Below are 18,001 nucleotides of genomic sequence, written 5' to 3' on the forward strand. Positions count from 1 at the left end.
AGGAAAAAATATATAATTTTCAAAGCTGTGGAATCACCTAATATGTTATAAACTCATTTCAAGTCTGATAGTGATTTAATAATCTGATTAGGACATGAAGAATCTGAAAGTTCAAAGGAACTGCAAAATTGTGTTAGACTGTTTCCTAACCTCAAATTTAACCCAGAAAATGGCTTGCTGCACAGACAAGCCCTTCTTCTCCAATTAATTTTTTTCATATATTTTGTGTTCCTAGCAATAACTTCATGCTGTTTCTTCATATGAAGGAATTGACACAACCATGCATGCAGTATTATTCCATCATTTTTAATTCAACATCTTCAATTTTATTTTACTGGTTCCAAGCAGATAATAATTGCATGTAAACATAGGCATTTTCATGTCAGCTAACCCTCCATAACTGATATGGAGAGACTGTCCCATAGTTATCTTTCACCACTCCAAACTTTTTTTTTTTTTTTTTTTAAAGCAAGTTTGTGGAGAAAAAAAGAATCTGACAGATTATCTTTTCGACAATACTTAACTTCTTCTTCAAAAACCTGAACAGGGGGCAGGAAACGCTCAGCAAGTTTGCAGATGACACCAAACCTGGGCAAGTGCTAGATACACTGAAAGGGAAGGCTTCCTTTCAGAGGGGCCTCAATAAGCCAGAGGAACGGGACAATAGTTATCAAATGTATAAAGTTCAACAAAGCCAAATCCAGAGTCCTGAAGCTTGGACTGACTGAATGTAATTCTGCAGAAAAACACAGGGTCTAGGGAAGCGATTAGTCCCCTCTACTCAGTGCTGGTGAGACCACACCTGGAATATGCTGTCCCATTTCAAACACCCCAGTACGTGAGAGGGATGGCTGGGCTGGAGCAAGTGCAGTGGAAGGCCAGGGGGCTGGAGCGCAACAGATGAGATACAGAGCGCCTCATTTTTTCAGGTTGGTGACGAGAAGGCTGAGAAGAAATTTAATTGCCATCTTCGATTACATAGTGATTGGTTAGAGAGAAGACTCTTCTGGATTGCACAGAGAAAGGACAGAAGGCAGTGGTCACAAGTTACATCATGGGAAATCTCAGCTGCACGTGATGAGGCAGTAGCAGGCTGACCAAAAGTTGTTGAATTGCCATCCTCGGAAATTTACAAAACGTGCCTAGATAAGGAAGTGATCCAGATCTGAAGGCAGCCCTGCCTTGAGAGGATGTCCAGAGGTTCTTTCAGTTTGATTTATCCTATGATTCCGTGGGTCATTAATATAAATGGTAAATCACGTCATAGTCCAGCTAACAATAATGTTCTCAAAGGACCGAGTACTCTTCCACTATTTCTTTAGAGGTTTACTGCTTAAGGACGTATTAAGAACATTTATAAAATTGCCAAAATCGCTCGTGTTATTTAAGAATTTTCAGAATTCTGCCATTTATCTTATACACTTTGTACTGATTTTAATACATCCTTCTGAAATTTTCCATTTTAGAGTTTCATGATATCAAACCCATCTTAGAACTTTTAATGGATTGCTGTTTTAAAACACTTAAACATTGCTTGGAATTTCTTTATGGAACATAGTATTTTAAAATTAATACAGATATTGCACATTTAAAACTGTAGCTCCATCTCAAAGTCTATAAAGTTAACAAAACATGCACACACACACGCACACACACGCAAAAACTATAGAAAAGCTTCCCTCAGACAAATCTTCATTTTGGTACAACTACATACAGGCCATAAACAAAACCTTATATAGCGTACACAAAAGTTATGTGTATGCAGTAAGGTAGGCATACAAAGTAGTAAAAAGTTCATCATCACTCAGTGTTTTACATTAAAGACAGCTGAACAGATAAAATCAGCATTGCCTCTCTAAAGCAGTTGCCTCAAGTTGTACATGGGTTATTTCAACTCAGCATCATAGCACATCTTTACTTTAAAAAGAGAAAAAGCATTGTCAAAACAATCTGATGGAGATAATGAAAGTTTTCCTCTCTGAAATCATAGTACCACAGTATTTATTACCTCTAAGTCAGAAAATTCAGCCATCTCTTCACTTCTACAGGGTAAGATGTCGAAAAGTTCAGTGACTTGTCCATGTCAGCGTATCCTTGTATATATACATGAATGTTTATAGAACTTATGCTTAGTGAATAAGAATGCAGACATATCACCAACATTTTTACTGAAGTATCTTTTAAAGGTCCAGGAGCTTTATTTGGCAAAGCTAAGATACAAAGGACCAGCTCAGTTTTCTTTCATACCAGTTTCATGAAAGTTTGCTACAAATGTAATTTCAGTACATTAAATAGCTTATTAGCAATTAGCTTTATCAAGAAAAAGCTAGGATAAAGCTCATTGTGCTTTGTTTTCTAGAAGTCTTGTTCACACAGCTGAAGAGCCAACGTACAGGACTTTCTGAAGTTCACATGTGTGTACAGTTGGTAGTTGGTGGTGTATCTATCTGGCTCTTATTTTCTTTAGCATCATTCAGAGGTGATTCATTACCTATCTGGCACTTGAAGACTTGTTTGTAGGCCTTCCTAAAATTTTCAGAGAGAAATGCATATATAATCGGGTTCACAGAAGAATTGCTGTAAGCCAGGCAGTGTGCAATTACCCTGAAGATAAATGAAGCTTGAGTCAGTGGGAAAACTCCAAATTCAGCCCAGAGATGAATCACGTGATGCGGCAGCCAGGAGATGCCAAAAACCACTACCACCGCCAACACAGTCTGTGCTGTCTGAGACAGGGAAAGGAAAACACAAATGTCTTATAAGCACTCATAGAATTAATTTTAAACCTGCTTTAAAAGCATTGTTTATAGAAAAAAAAAAAGTACACAAACATAATACACTCTTAAATATTTATTAACAATAATATTTATTAAAAAATGAACCTCATTACCTATATGGACTTTATTTTGAAGTAATGCAAGAAGAATGCTAGCCTTGAAAATTCTGCAGCAAAAGGGAAATGCATCACCTTGCTCAAAAATAAAGAATGATGTACCTCACCCCCTACACAAAATCCTAGCCTTTTCTGATGTGCATACAATCTTGATGTAACAAAATAATAATATAGGTCTTTGGGGACTCTCATTCAGATCTAATAAGTTATATTTTAATCGGGTGCACAAGGATTTCTGACCAGAATTTCAAGAGAGATCTATTGTACATGAAGGCAGCTAGTGAAAGAGCTTAAAGCAGTCACATTAAACCTTTGCTCAAGAATCTAAAGAGGAGCAGAATTATTTTGAAAATTTGAACATAAAATTTCTGTGGGGGGATCATCCAACAACGTTCTGGAATACAACTAGGAAAAAAAAAAAAAACACAAATAAGGAAGGAACTTGAAGTTTCTGGTAATTATACATTGAACACAAGGAGCAAAATATCCTTGGTGCTGCCTCATCTTTCAGTATTTTCACAAGAAAGAGATATAAAGCTCCTTAGATCCCTTCTGACAGCCACAACTGACAGTATCAGTCATTATAGACCTTTCAGGTGCTGCAAGTATTTTTCCAAGGCACAATGGAGTTTGATTGTTAATGTTTTCTTTACCTTTTGCTTACTTCAGAATCAGCTGTTATTGCTTTGCAGTTGCTGAAAAAATTAATATATGTATGGCTCTAACAAGTGCCACTTTCCCGATAAAAGCCTAATAGCAATTCCAAAGCATATTATGTTATTGGTCATTATAATTACTCTATTAACACTTCATAATTCTGCAGGCAACTTCAACTCTTCTTCACAGGCCAAACTAACCCACAATGTGATATATACTGCAGCACAGACAATGCCTCCTGGACTTTTTGCTAATTTATTGACCCTAGTCTATACTTTCTTGAATTGATTAATGCTTGGTACTAATTCTTTGACCTAAACAATCACCAAGTGACTTAACTTAAAGAAACTTTCAGGGAAAATCTCAATTTCTGTGGCAACAGGCTGAAATAATCTATGGGAGATATTGTGGCTTGTTAGCAAAATCTCACAACAGAAACCAAAGGACATACCTGTTGTAAATATAATTTTAGTCTCAAGGGTTCAAATGTCTTCACAACCTTTTTTTTTCTATTCAGCCCTATTTAGTTTAAGTCAGCTGATGCTAAAACAGCCACACAAATATTTTCTCTTTCAGCTGTCATCAGGAAAGTAGTCTTCCTTGTGCTAACAAGTATAAATAAAGAACAGTTCATGCTCTGATCCATTTAATGCATTAATATTCTGGCTGAAAACACTCTGTCTGGATATTGCATGCACAGTTACTTCTTAAAAGGTGTATTACTACATATTTTTTTTCAAAATTAAGACAAACAAACAACAACAACAACAAGCCTGGCACCAGGAAAATCACTGACTTTTAATAGACTGTATACACTGAAAGCTGAGGTTGACCATGTATCCCTTGTAATTATTGTATTTAAGGTATTTCATATCAGCAGCATAAGTAGCTCTGCATAATGGATCCTCACAACTTCTGTTTTTTTCCCATTATTCCTCCTAAGCTGCACTTCAGAGCTTACCTTTCCACTACAACTATAATTTGCAACCAAGGTAACACTAAAGGGCAGCCCTTTTTTACCTAATGGGATCTTGCTTATGGTTCCTCATTAGCAAATAAAAACCGCCTGAAATGAATGATGCTAATATTGCTGCTTTGTGACCAAACAGCACAAAGAACAGCATTTAGGCACATTCATAATTTAAATTAACTTTTTTTTTTTTTTCAGACATATGACAAATTAATTTTAAGATTCTACTACTAAAATTTTATATAGCTTTGAATAAAGCTAGAAATGTAGAACTGGGTCTGAAATGCATTATTGTTAACAAAATAGCAGCAGAAGAACACACAGTAAGCAGATAGATAAAACATACTAATGAAAACAGAGTTGCTTTGAAAACATGAGTTATGGCCTTAGGATCAGAAATTTCTAAGTCAAAAAAAAAAAAAAAGTTTTATGCTTCTTTTTGTTTGCCCTTTGGTTACTGAATCCTGAGGTGCCCAGGCAGTCTCGGACTTAGCTGCAATGCCTCAAACTATTAAAGCAAGTTCATAGCTAGATCTGATTTTTATTTGAAATTTCAAGAGCTAGTCCTTGGAGGAAATGCACAGATATTTCCAGTTTGAGAATAACGTACATGAGAATAGAGATGGCAACATAGAGAACACCTTTGAAAACTGCACCTTTGGCCTTGATGAGAGCAAGTGCAAAATATTTATGTTAAGTGTTCTACTGATTCAGGGCTGTAATATTTTTAATTCTAGAAATTAAAATCTATGACAAGATTTTTTTTTAACATAGAGAGTGCATAAATAATAGATTATTTATTCCCTGTTGAGCCCATGTATATCTCATCTACATTGCAGATAGTCTGCATGCCCATATGGTAATAGTGATCAGATCAAATGAAGAGCTGTAGCCTAAGGGTTTTTTCTGACTCCACATTCATAAACCGAGAAGTTAGTCAAACGATTACTGTGGTCAAATCTGCTCAAAAATCAGGACCATATTATATTATCTGTCAAATTCTCTACATAAACACATCTTTCAAATATTGCTGTAAATTGCAAAGCTAATATTCTGCTTTAAAGACCCTTCACAATTTTACTTTTAGCCAGTATATAACTGAAGTCTTGAACTTAAAAGAAAAAAATATTTTACGGAAAATCATAAAATCATTAAAGTCTCTTTTTAGCCTCCTATCCGGAAGTACAATTAATGTCAGTTGTAAGTCTCATCATACAAGCTAGGAATTCTTCGTTAAAAAAAATCAGCTAGTTTAAGAAAAAATATTTACAAGGTAGAGAAAAAGGCTGGTAAGGCAAAAGAAACATTTACATTAGAGAGAGGTGGTCTCTCCATATCTAAATTTCAGATGTTCCAATATTCAAAATACGAGGATCTCACATAATGGCTTGACCCACTATGGTAGAAAACCCAGATCAGAGAAGATTCCCATCCTGCTGAGTTCAGTGAGAGACTGAATATGTCATTATATACTTCATTTCAAATCCTCCTCTCAATTATGGCTTTGTCAACAAGCAATAGAATACCAAATTATCTTACCCATAAAACTAAAATATAAACAAATAGGAATTGTTAATGAAAGCAATCTACCTTTTTCTTGGATGCTTCTGACTTCTTTGACATGTTTCTCAACTTTTTATGCAGATGATTAAGGACCTGAAAAGATTAATTTGCATCTTGTATTTCACCATTTTCTAAAATTCAAAAACATTGTTTTTAGAGTATATTCTCCAGTACTGCATGAATTGCTTACAAACATCAATGATACAATTTACACATTTCAGAAGAGCATGGTATAAAATCTAAAGGAATTGTATATCAGTATCTGTGTGAATCAACAAATACAAAGCACATCACAGCTGAATTCTTGTATCAAAATACAGATGTATTACATAACAAATACACATTATGATTGAACAAGGCAATAAATTGAAACCTATCCTGTAACAAGAATTAGCAATCATTCTTCTTTCATAAAAATGTCAATACTTGTTAATTTAGAATGACCTTTACTGCATGTAACATAAAAAGTGTATGTTTTGAGTCAGAGCTTTTCTGAGTCACCTGCATAATTTGCTTTCTTCAGATGGATGTTTGGTTAATATAATCAGGATTTTGGCACTATTTGAACTTCAAAAAAGCCTAAGCTTTTTACAAATAATTTATAATAAGATGAATCTCACATGAGATATGACCTTTATGAATAATTTGATGACACTTGTCATATACCTTTCACAAGTAATTTTTCACTATGTCTCAAAATGATATATCAACCAAGCGTAGGGTCCAAATTTTAACATAAATGTAATGATTTTCACATAAGGTTTTGGATAGTGGATGCATAGTGAAGCATGCCCTTTTTCTGTAGTCATTGTTAACTGAGTTTAATATATCCATATAGCATGATTTATAGGTATGTGGGGAGGCAGGGAATATGCTCTTCAGATGCATATAGTTAACCAGTAGTAAATCATACAGAATCAAGAAAGGGAAATACTTATTAAACTCAAGGGTTTAATTATAATATGGTAAGAGTGTGTGTGTGTGTGTGTGTGAACACTTTTGCAAAAATTCAGAGTGAAGAGCTCAGTTAGATGATGACAATGTTAGGGTTAGAGTTTACATAGCTCTAAGATGAACTGAGAACAATTAAACAGATAAGATCATCCAGAGTTAAAGTAAGTATGCATTAAAAAGATCTTTTGAAGGAATATAATACTATACGTTAGGGTTTCTAAGGAGATTTCCTGAAGTGTGGAAAGAGTATAAATTCTCTCTTCTCTGATTTCTTTGGGATGCATGGCTAACCACTACCAGGACAGGACAACCAGAGAAGATGATGCAGAGATTTGATTCCACTGTGGCATTTAAGTCTTACAAACATACAGAATGAGCTAAGGAAAATAGGATGATATTTGTGAACAGCCACAGAACACCAGTGGATTCCATTTTTTAAAAGTCTGCTCTTATCTATCAGCAAACCACAAAAATATACGAATAAATAAAATTGTAACATTTGAAGTGCAGTTTTGCTTATCTGTACACAAATGTGTTTGTGTGTCAGCCCTGCACTCACTCCCTACTCTGGAATGCCAGCCTGGCTGCCACCAGGCTAACCTGAGCCCCAGAAAAGCATGAAAAAAAAATTTAAAAAAATGGCTTTGGCTGGATCCCAGATGTTCTTCCTTCTCCAGGACGAAGAAAACAAACAGAAAAGCATAGAAGAGCCCCTGAGATGCATGAGAGAAGCAGAGATGTGTCCCCCTGGCTCACACATTCTTTATTCGCCTGCTGTCACCATGTACAGCAGAGCTGAGTTGTTTAGTCTGTGGTTGTAAAAACAAAAGAGCATGGGAGAAATACAGTGAAGTTCACTTCCCATCACTTCTGCTTAAATTATTGCCCCCTTCACATAACTTAAATAGATGAGCTTTTTCTATTGGACCTTTGCAAATCCTGTCTCCTGCTACCTTGATACTGTACTAGACTGTGATTTTCACTCAGAGTGTAACACTAAAGTTAGACGTACTCTTCCCAAAACTTAGAACTGCAAAATCTTCTTTTAAGGATATAAACTTTCTTTTTCTTTTGTTCTGAAACTTGTAACACAAGCTTTTGCATTGCATCTTTCTCCGTTCCAAAGACAGATGCAGTAAAAAAAGATATTATTGAATATTTTGGAATGTTGAAGATTTAGGTGATAACCTTCCAATTAATCCTTCTCAAGTTTCCCTATTTCGGGTTATGTATGTATGTCATGAAATAAGGATGTACAGCCTCTGCAGTGAAAACATGCTGGCTCTGTGTGGTAGTGTACCAGATGGTATGCAGACCAGCAGCAAGAGAAATAGGCAGAATTTAATTACCTATCAACAGCCGTGGAACAGTACTCAGAGACCTACATGGAAAGCCGTAGAGGGATATTAAGAGCCATATTTATGCACAAACACTACAAGGCAAATCAAAGACACCACTCCTCACTGCCCTTTTCAAATTCTCTCTTCTTTGGGCCAAGGAATAATCAATTGTTCCTCTTACAGCCACTGTCACTTCACCCGAATGAATAATAATACTTATATTCCTCTTATTTTGTCTCAAGTTATTCTTCTAAAGAAAGTGTTCTACAAAATATCCACTAATGCATTTATACATGCATATTTAACTCACAGAATAAAATATAACCCTTGCTAGAATAAATAAATAAGTCACAACCTGTTCTAATCAGATGTTACATTTCAAATAAAATAAAGTAAAATAAAATAAAATAAAATCAGCTCTGTGGAAAATTAGCTCTTTACATGAAACTGGTAACTCCTGTTTTCATGTACCTGTTGACCAGCAATCATGTTTGGCTCTTGGGGAGGGAATAGCTTTCCTGTATTCTGAAGATGAGGATGCAGTTCTGGGGGATGAGAGATATGCTGTTGCACCAGAGGGTGTAAGGAGTCTTGCAGGATTATGAAAATAGAAGAAGTTCCAGGCTGGTCTAGACTGTAGTACCAAAACCATCCCAACGGCATTTGGGAGGTCCTTGCTTTTGCCTTCAGACTATATCATTTTGCTTGCAGCTGTTTCAGAGACAACCTTCAGATGGTTTGAGAGTACAGGCTAAGGGATGATGACTAAATGAAGCTGGAAGAAGGATTTTCAAATAGGGAAGGGAAAAAATAGCCAAAACTATCTGTGCTTATTCAAACAGGTCTGCCAAACAATATAAAAGTTTGAAGTCTGCACTGCTTCAAAGCATGTTTCTTGTCTGGCGGTAAGCAATCGTTCCACTGCCTACACCTTCCTTATTTGTTAGTTTATCCATTTAAAATCATGCAGCAGGAAAGCCTGCCCAAGGTCATTATCTAATAAGAGTGAACTGCTTGTTTAACAGAGCCATAATGCGAGCATTACATTCTGAACCATATTTTATAATATGAACCCGATTTAAATTCAAGTGCCTTTGACTGCAATCCACTTTTTGAAGTAATGCTGCTACTTTTATTGTCACAACAGATCCTTCACCCTCTTTCATTTAATAGTATGTCACTAATATGTCATACCCTTTATTTCTCTTTTCAGTGTAGTTTAGCCTTCTCCAATAAAGTTTTCCCTCTCTGTTCAGCAAAATTTAAGATATATTATCTTATGCCAAGAATCATGTAAGCTTGCATTTTATCTTGACTCCTATTTTTTATGGCTTATTTTTAACCACCTCTAAATCATACATGACTTTCATGAATTCAGAATGTTCAGAATGATAGATAATAATGGAAACATTCTTCAGGCAAGAAATAAATTAAAAAGTAGCTTTTAACATTATACCTCTATAAAAGGAAAAGTTTGCTAATGATTTTAGGTGTCCAACCTAGAGGCTTGAAAGAGGTCTGATGTTCAAGGACTGAAGCCTCATAATTGGGTACTCAGAAGCAGAGGCACCCAAAATCAGCTGTCACATTGCACTACCATGACAGATGTCAATTGGTAGGAGCTCACTGTGCATCATCTATCACTTTGCCCTTTAAGAGCACATTAGTGAGCAAACATATTCATGTTATGAAACACATACTAAACATCTGTAACAAATAATATGCCAAGTAACACTATAAGCTATAAAAAAGAATACAGGCTGTCTATAAGTATGCAGTGCTGTAACTCAACTAATAACTATATAATCACCACTCCCCTGGCTGAAGTAGTAAGCTCCTTTACAGAGTAGTTCTGTGAGCTGTCTGGAGCCAATTACAGCTGGCTTCCTAAGGATTTGTGATTTCTTGACTGCGTGATCCCAAAAAGCCAATCCTTCTCCATGAGCAGGCACTACGCAAGACCTCTTCCCCATGTGGCTTGTCTGGTGTTCAACAACTGAGTGCGAACTGACTCTCCTTAAAGGACAGAGAAGATTGAGCCTCTCCATCTTCTGTGTTGGCTGTTGTTGTCACGAAACTAGGGAAATATCATTCCTTCTCAATCCCTCTCATATTTTCACTTCTGTTCCACATTTGGTTAAAAGTGACTCAAAGGTTTTTTTTGTTTTTTTTTTTTTTTTCTTTTTTGTGGGGGGAGAGAGGAAAAGCAGAGCTGTACACACATGACAGAGCGTGGTTTCTGCCTTAGGAACGTATTATATGAGATTGTCAGTTCAGATTTTGTGGCATATACCATTATTTAAGCACTTCTGCAGTTTGCAACAGTATTGCTCTCCACTGGGGACAGCACCCCCTGAAAATGAATGTCTCCTAACATAATTTAAGAGAGACTGGGAGAGGAAAAGAACTCAATCCCCCATTAGAGTGCCTAAAAAATGAGACTTTCAAAACTGAAAGTTCAATTGCAATTTGCTTAGAAAGGAAACAGAACTGCCTTAAAGGAGCCTGGAAAAGGCAATATATTCAAATAGAGAAATGCATCTCCTTTGTCTTAATCTACTGTATTAGAAAATTGCATTATTTAGCTGATCCACAGTTCATGAAAACCAGGGAAGTCCATCAGAAACTAATGTGTTTAGATTTGTAATACTTCTGAGACTATTACACAGCAACTATCCTCTAACCATGCATGCATTAAGAAGCCAAAATATCGGTTGTACTAGTGACATCAGTAAGAGCTCACAGCAATCGCATTGCTGGACACCCAGGAGAGCAGCAGTGACTTCGACAAATGTAAGACTTCAGCTCTGATTTTCAACTTTTATCATTCTTAATTTCTCCCTCGCTCTACCTCATGTGCCCCACTATACTGCAGTTGGAGATGTGTCAGTGGTTCTGAAATGGGGGCAAGAACAAGCCTTTATGCTGCAGGGTGCAAACACCTTCAATATAGCCTCTTATGAATCATGGCATTTTTCAGCTTTATTGACAGCAGTGGGATTACAAAACGTCTCCTAGAGTTCATCCTTTCATGTTGGATCCTCCAGCTTGGCGCTGTGGCAAGCAAGATTGTATATTCAGGCTCAAAACACATCAATCCTCAGACCAAGCAAGGGTGAGGTCTCAGCTTGGCAACAATGAGAGCACAAGATTTTAGTTGTAACTTGCAGTGGCCTTGTTTTTATTAACTTGTTCTGGGCATGTATTTCACACAGGGTTGTCGTTTTTTAGTTACACATATTCATATTGATATTGAGGTATCTACTTTAGTATAAGGGCTTTGTAGTATGGTGTGTTCTGCTTAGTATGCTTAAATTTCCTTTAGGTAAATTTCCTTTTTTTTTTTTTTTTTTTTTTTCTATGCTGTGCAAGTCTGTCATAATTTTTAAAGACTTGCTTTCAATTTTCAGTCACATAATTATATTTTGAAGGCTGGTAATCTATGCTGAAATTGAAGACACTTTGGCTTTTAAAAATAAAAGAATTCTTAATGGCTGGAAAGCTTCCTCTACACACATTCAGTAATAGTCTCTCTGTAATATTCATTATTTTCTTATGGCTCCAATGATCTTAGGCTACAACAGGTTTCTTCCCTCTCACAGCTCAGTCACATTCACCACTGCAGAAGAGATGCCAGTGTATTTACCGAGGGAAAGCAAAATTCAGTTTATGTATGAAAACATACATTTTCTTCTCCCTTTGCTGCGTTGGACTTGTTTCACTACAAACAGTAGTTTAGAAGCATTGTCCTTTGAGTTCTGCATAACTCAAAGTTTTAGCAAAGTTAGATGTCATTCCAGCCTGCACTTACTTCCACAATTAAACTGACATAACGTATATAGTACATACAACTGAATAGAACATAAAATTATTTGTTCACATTAAATACATTAACTAAACCTATTTAATTTGCTAATTAAAGTCACTTCTCAACACCTAAGCAGTCCTTATCTGCAAGAGCAGACCTATCCTCATGAACACAAATTACTGCCCAAGGATAAATCTGGACTGGAGGTTGCTGTCACAGAAACAGGAGGATCTGGGAGGATCTCTGTGCAGCTCAGCAGGTCACAGCCTGTGCTCCGGGTCTTGTCAGAGAGCTGTGGATGCTACACTGAAGGCTGCAAATAACATTTGTAGAAAAACATGACTGTTCCCTGAGCAGAAAACCCTTAAGCACCTCTATTCAGGCAACCTTACTAATAGCTTTTTCCTACCCAGGTCCTCAGTCACTGCTTCCTAGCACATGCCCGTGCTGAATTCAGAGGTAAATCTCCCATTCACTTCAATGGGGGCAAGACCGGGCTCAGAGTGACCAGGCAACACAATGAGTCTTTTGCTCTTATCATGTATTAGTTGGATCAGACCAGATTGGCAGGCTTGTGTCATATTTTCTCAGCACGCTGTACTTTAAGTAACTGAAATTCTGTGTTTGAAGCCTGAACAACTTGTTGCTTGGTTGCACATGACTTGAGTTAAACTCCTTATACAGCACTGCAAGGAAAGAGTAGAGTTGCGTTCACAGAGAAAGATTCTGGGGCTTCTCGACACTTTGCAAGGAGGATGTCAGGCAGAGGGGTCCCCATAATTGCAGGAACAACACCCCCCACCTGTCCCCCGCCCCATGCAATCCCTGACCTTTCCATGCCATACCTTGTCCCCCCCTCCCCCCATCCCTCAACTGTAAAACCTGCCCCATCCTTCCGCAGTGCAAACACCCCTGCCCCATCACCTCCTAACGCTGCTGGCTCCTGCCAGCGCCATATCCTTACATGTGTCCAGAGATGTCCCTGAGGCTCATGGACACCCACCACTGTGGTCACCCCCCCACTCCTTTCACATGCCCTCCACCACTACCCGCCTTGCCCCACCTTGGCGTAGCAGAAGGAGATGAGCAGCAGCGGGAGCAGATAGCCAAAGATGAACGTGCAAACCACGTAGACCTTCTTGTGGCGTGGGTTGGGCCACTGCTCCCAGCAAAAGGTCTGGTTGCTGTTCTCAGGGTGGAAGAGGCGCTGGTGGTGAGCCACAGGTGAGGCCATGGCGAAGGAGAGCACCCAGATGAGCCCAATGCCCAGCAGCGCGTTGCGGGAGACGCGCAAGGTCGAGGAGCGGCGGGAGTGCACGATGGCCACGTAGCGGTCCACCGACATGGCCGAGAGCGTGAAGATGCTCACCAGCATGGAGACGGTGAAGAAGTAGTGGATGAACTTGCAGATGAAGGCGCCCAGCACCCAGACGGGCAGCACGTAGACCGTGGACTGGAAGGGGATGCAGAAGAGCAGGTAGGCCAGGTCGGCGATGCTCAGGTTGAGGATGAAGATGTTGGTGGTGCTGCGCTGCTTGCCCGGCTTGCTCCGAGACAGCACCGTGATCACCAGAGAGTTGCCCAGCACCCCCAGGGTGAAGATCAAGCCAAAGACGATCAAGACGATGAAGTTATCCCTGCCGATGCCGAAGAGGGGCTTCCCCTCCGCCTCCGGCAGCCCGGAGAGGTTCAAGTCCCCGCGGGGCGGCTCTACCCCAGCCCGCGACCGGTTGAAGGGCTCCCCGGCCTCCATCCTCCCCCGTTCCCCCCGGCCAAAGTTTCCTCGGGCTGAAGGCGGAGGCGAAGCCCGCCCCCCCCCCCCCCCCCCCGGCCTCTCTCCCCCCTCCCCGCAAGCTCCGGGCAGGGCTGGAGGGGAGGAGGCAGAGGAGGGAGGCAAGGAGGAGGAAGGCGCCGCCGCCTCCTCTCCGCTCCGTTTCGCTCCGCGCCGCTCCGCCGCTGGGGGAGGCGGCTCCGAAGGCTCCCCCCGAGCCCCCCCAGACGCTCCCGGGCCCGCCCCGGGGGGCGGCGGAGCCTCCGCGCCTCGCCGCGATGGGAGGCCGCCGGCTCGGGGACGGAGCGCAGGGCGTGGAGGGGGGAGCGGAGGAAGGGGGGGTTGGCTTTTCTTCCCCGGTTTAGCTTCTTAATCGCAGCCGCAAGCCCCCCGCCGTGGCTGCCGGGGAGCGGAGCCCACCTCGGGAAACTTCTCGTCGCTTTTTGGGTTCGGGTTTGGGAGGCTCGGGAGGCAGCGCGCAGGCAGGTGGCTGCTGCAAAGCCCCTCCAGAGGACGCGTGTGGAGGCGCCTGCATGAACCTCCAGCAGCTGGAGGATTGTAAGAGTTGGTCCGGGCCAAACGCCGCCTGGTCTCGCTGTTTTCACCCCCCTCACAGGCTGCTGTTAAATATCCCGTCATAGGCGCTGGTTCACAGGATGAAAAGTGGCTGTAACTCCATCCAAGAAGGAAAGAAAAGAGAGTTTGGCCACTTTTCACATTCACATCACAAAGAACATGTTTCCAGATTTCACTGCTGCTCTGCTATGTGTCTTGTTAGCAATAAACCTGGAGCTGGGCAGCTGCAGGGAATTCTTCAAGGTGCCAGAATTAGAGAATCTAAAAAGTTATTTTCTTCAGAGCTGGACAAAAACTCCTTCATAAGCTGGATGTGAGTTCTTGTAAATATTCACACACACACACGTACACCTTGTCACTGAGACAGGTTTCCTTGAGAGTTTTTAAAACATTTGTTTTCAATCGGTGTGTTACATCCAATGGTACTGTTGTTTTCTCTCTCTTCGCAAGGGATCATCTTTACTGTTGTTAAAAATCCCCTCCATCGGTGTTAATATTGCACACTGGTGAAGGTAAAAGGTGGGCGAGCTGTGGCTGTCTTCAAATAGCCTCCCTTACATATTCTATTTACTCAAGAGCTTGATGCTACTTTGCAGCAGTTTTTATGTGGAAGCAGTAGGGTCAAAGAGAACTGTTCAGATGTGCTTTTTAAAGCAACAAGCTTCTGTTTGCTCCTTTGCAATCCACAATTTTACATTTTTTTTTCTGCCTTTCCTTTTGGTACTTATGTTAAGACTTCTTCTCAGCAGAGGTACATCAGCTGAGTGTAGAGCTATTGACTTTGCAGATCTAGACTAGAATTAAACCTACTTATCATCTGGTCCATTACGTCCAAAGCAAAATGTATTGGGAGAGCACAATTCAGTTTCTATTAGTTCTAGATTTAAGAAACTTTGATTTAGGTTGAACTGCTTCATGACTCAGTTTAGAAGTTACAGATATATTAAGTAAAAATAAACAAGTAAAGATTCCTAAAAGATTTGAGGATTTTTTTTTTCTATGTGCATACCTTATCATTATGTTGACATGTTTGATTATTGTCAAACTAGATTTGAGAACAGGTATTGTTAAACATTTTCAGAGTGTATCAGATACTGTGGACTTTTTGGAAGTACTGCAAGTAGATTGTGAAAATGATTAGATTCCTCCATAGATTTCCTTAGTGTTGCTGATGCCTGTGTTTACCACAATGAATTCCTTTATAAGATGAGATATAGGAAGCTGATGTTTTGCTTTTGAATCATGTCTTGTTGTCAGACATCACTCTTTTCTAGCATGTCAGGAGTGAAAGCCTCACGTTGCTGAAGCCAACGCTAACATTGCATTAATTGCAACTCTCCATTTGAAATATGTTGTTAGTCCTCATTGCTCATGCCTCTATTTTCTTGAGAAATATGTTCACTTGAATAGAACAGTCTGAAAGGTGACCAAAGAATATTAGGTTGTTGTACAGAAAAATAAGCCAGAAAAATGGGTACAGAAACAAAAATGATTTTAAGTGAAAGCAACTTGAAAAATCACATCAATGGTCTGTATGGAAGTGTTGCCTCTATTAATTCCTCAGCTGTTGTATTGCCAGTGTTGCAGCTCAAGCTTTGCTTGTCTGTTATGCATATAGTGTAACATATATGGTACTTACAAGTCACCTGAGCATTAGGGAAAACAAACAAACAACAGAGAACACAACGATACTGTAGCGTTTCTGTCATAGGGAAGGAAGCTGACAGACCCACAGGCTTAAGCTTTTATACCAATAAAGGAAAGTTCACATGTTGACAGCACTCATGATTCCTGTTAAAACTGATGTAAACAAACAGGTGTTGACATTTTAATTCACTGTTCTTGTTATCTAGACTGAGTAAACAGCTAAAATTTTCCTAGAACAGAAAGTTCCAAAGGGAAACTTCTTATGAAGTCAATATAAATAATAATATAAATAAATATGTAAATTATGTGGACAAATAGAAGAAAAGAAAAAGTCAGTACAAAACGTACATCACATTTCAGGAAAATAATTTCCATCTCTTCACAAAGGAGATCTCTTAAGCATGTGCCTCATGCATAGACTAGCCTACAGACTTCAAAAAGAGCAAAGCTAGAAGTGTTGGGCAGATAACAGGAAATTAAATGCTATTTTCTTCAGGTCCCACAGTCTTCTTTGTCAGGCGTTAATACTCACCTCCAACAAAGTATTTTGACCCCACAACTTTCCATAGCAATTAATGGGAAAAACAGTGCAAGAAATCTGTAAAGCAGCTGGGAACCTAAGTACCCTCTTAAGTGCAGACTTAAATGTTTACTCCTTAGTGGCATAATCAGGAAGGTATTACTGAGAGAAAACTCCACAAAAATGTCTGTCCTTTTGTTCACTTCAGTGGTTGGTTTGGGTACAATGATTTTCATATGGTTCCAATGATAAAAATATTTGAATTACATTGCTAATTTTTAATTTCAGGAAAGAGAACTGATTATTTAACAGTCTGACAAATTGATTTAAAACATTCATTACCACTAGGCCTTGTTACTATGTAACATGTATATAATAAAGCATATAGTCAAAATAATGTCACAAAAATGCATTTATATTTGAAAATATGAGCCGTCAGCATGCCCTGGCAGCCAAGAGAGCAAACCACATTTTATGGTGCATTAAACACAGCACAGCCAGCCTGTCAAAAGAGGTGATTCTCCCACTGTATTTAGCGCTGGTGCGGCCTCACCTTGAGTACTGTGTGCAGGTCTGGGTTCCCCAATACAAGAAGGATGTTAAGGTCCTTGGAAGCACCCAGAGGAGGGCACCAAAGCTAGTAATGGGGCCAGAAGGCCTGTTCTGTGAGGAGAGGCTGGGGACACCTGGGTTGTCCAGCCTGGAGAAGAGGAGGCCAAGGGGTAACCTCATGGCGCTCTGCGACCTCCTGAGGAGGGGACGCGCAGAGGAGGCTCCGGTCTCTGCCCTGGGATCCAAGCGCAGGACGCAGGGGAAGGGCACAGAGCTGGGCCAGGGGAGGGTCAGGCTGGGCACTGGGAGCCGTGTCTGTGCCCTGGGGGTGCTCAGGCACTGCAATGGGCTTCCTAGCCAGCTGGTGGGTGCCCGTGCCCCGCAGTGTTCAAGAGGTGTCTGGATAATGCCCTCAGTTATACGCTTTAACTTTAGGTTAGCCCTGAAGCAGTCAGGCAGTTGGCCTCGATGGTCTTTGTAGGTCCCTTCCAATTGAATTATTCCATTCCATTCCATTCCATTCCATTCCATTCGACTCCATTCTATTTTATTCCACATTTTGATTATAAAACACAAGGCAGAGTAGGACAATTTTCAAGACTTTTTTTTTTTTTTTTAATTTATGAAACTTGCTCAGGCAGAATAGTCACCCCAACTGTACTCCATTATTTCTGTTTGCTAAAGTTCCTCAAGTAGAAATTCACATTTTAAAGACAGATGTGAACTTTAAATATCATTCAAAAGCTAAGC

General features: G+C 39.8%; 1 protein-coding gene across 3 annotated transcripts; it reads right to left on the bottom strand.

Moving 5' to 3' along the window:
• Positions 1 to 290: 290 nt before the first annotated feature.
• Positions 291 to 14,554, bottom strand: GALR1 (galanin receptor 1). Of its 3 annotated transcripts, XM_048079274.2 has the most exons (4): positions 13,249 to 14,554; positions 6,111 to 6,176; positions 2,604 to 2,726; positions 291 to 2,526 (listed from the first exon to the last, which is right to left on the bottom strand). In XM_048079274.2, exons 1-4 carry the CDS (start codon positions 13,936 to 13,938, stop codon positions 2,488 to 2,490), a joined length of 918 nt encoding a protein of 305 aa, XP_047935231.2. In that variant the 5' UTR covers positions 13,939 to 14,554; the 3' UTR covers positions 291 to 2,487. The 3 variants fall into 3 exon arrangements, with proteins under 3 accessions (XP_047935231.2, XP_013036575.3, XP_047935230.2); XM_013181121.3 differs by having other exon boundaries at positions 291 to 2,726; positions 13,249 to 14,545; XM_048079273.2 differs by lacking the exon at positions 6,111 to 6,176 and having other exon boundaries at positions 291 to 2,726; positions 13,249 to 14,549.
• Between the last annotated feature and the right edge of the window lie 3,447 nt (positions 14,555 to 18,001).

Source organism: Anser cygnoides, chromosome 2, assembly GCF_040182565.1.
Source record: "Anser cygnoides isolate HZ-2024a breed goose chromosome 2, Taihu_goose_T2T_genome, whole genome shotgun sequence".
NCBI classification, from domain to species: Eukaryota; Metazoa; Chordata; class Aves; order Anseriformes; family Anatidae; genus Anser; species Anser cygnoides.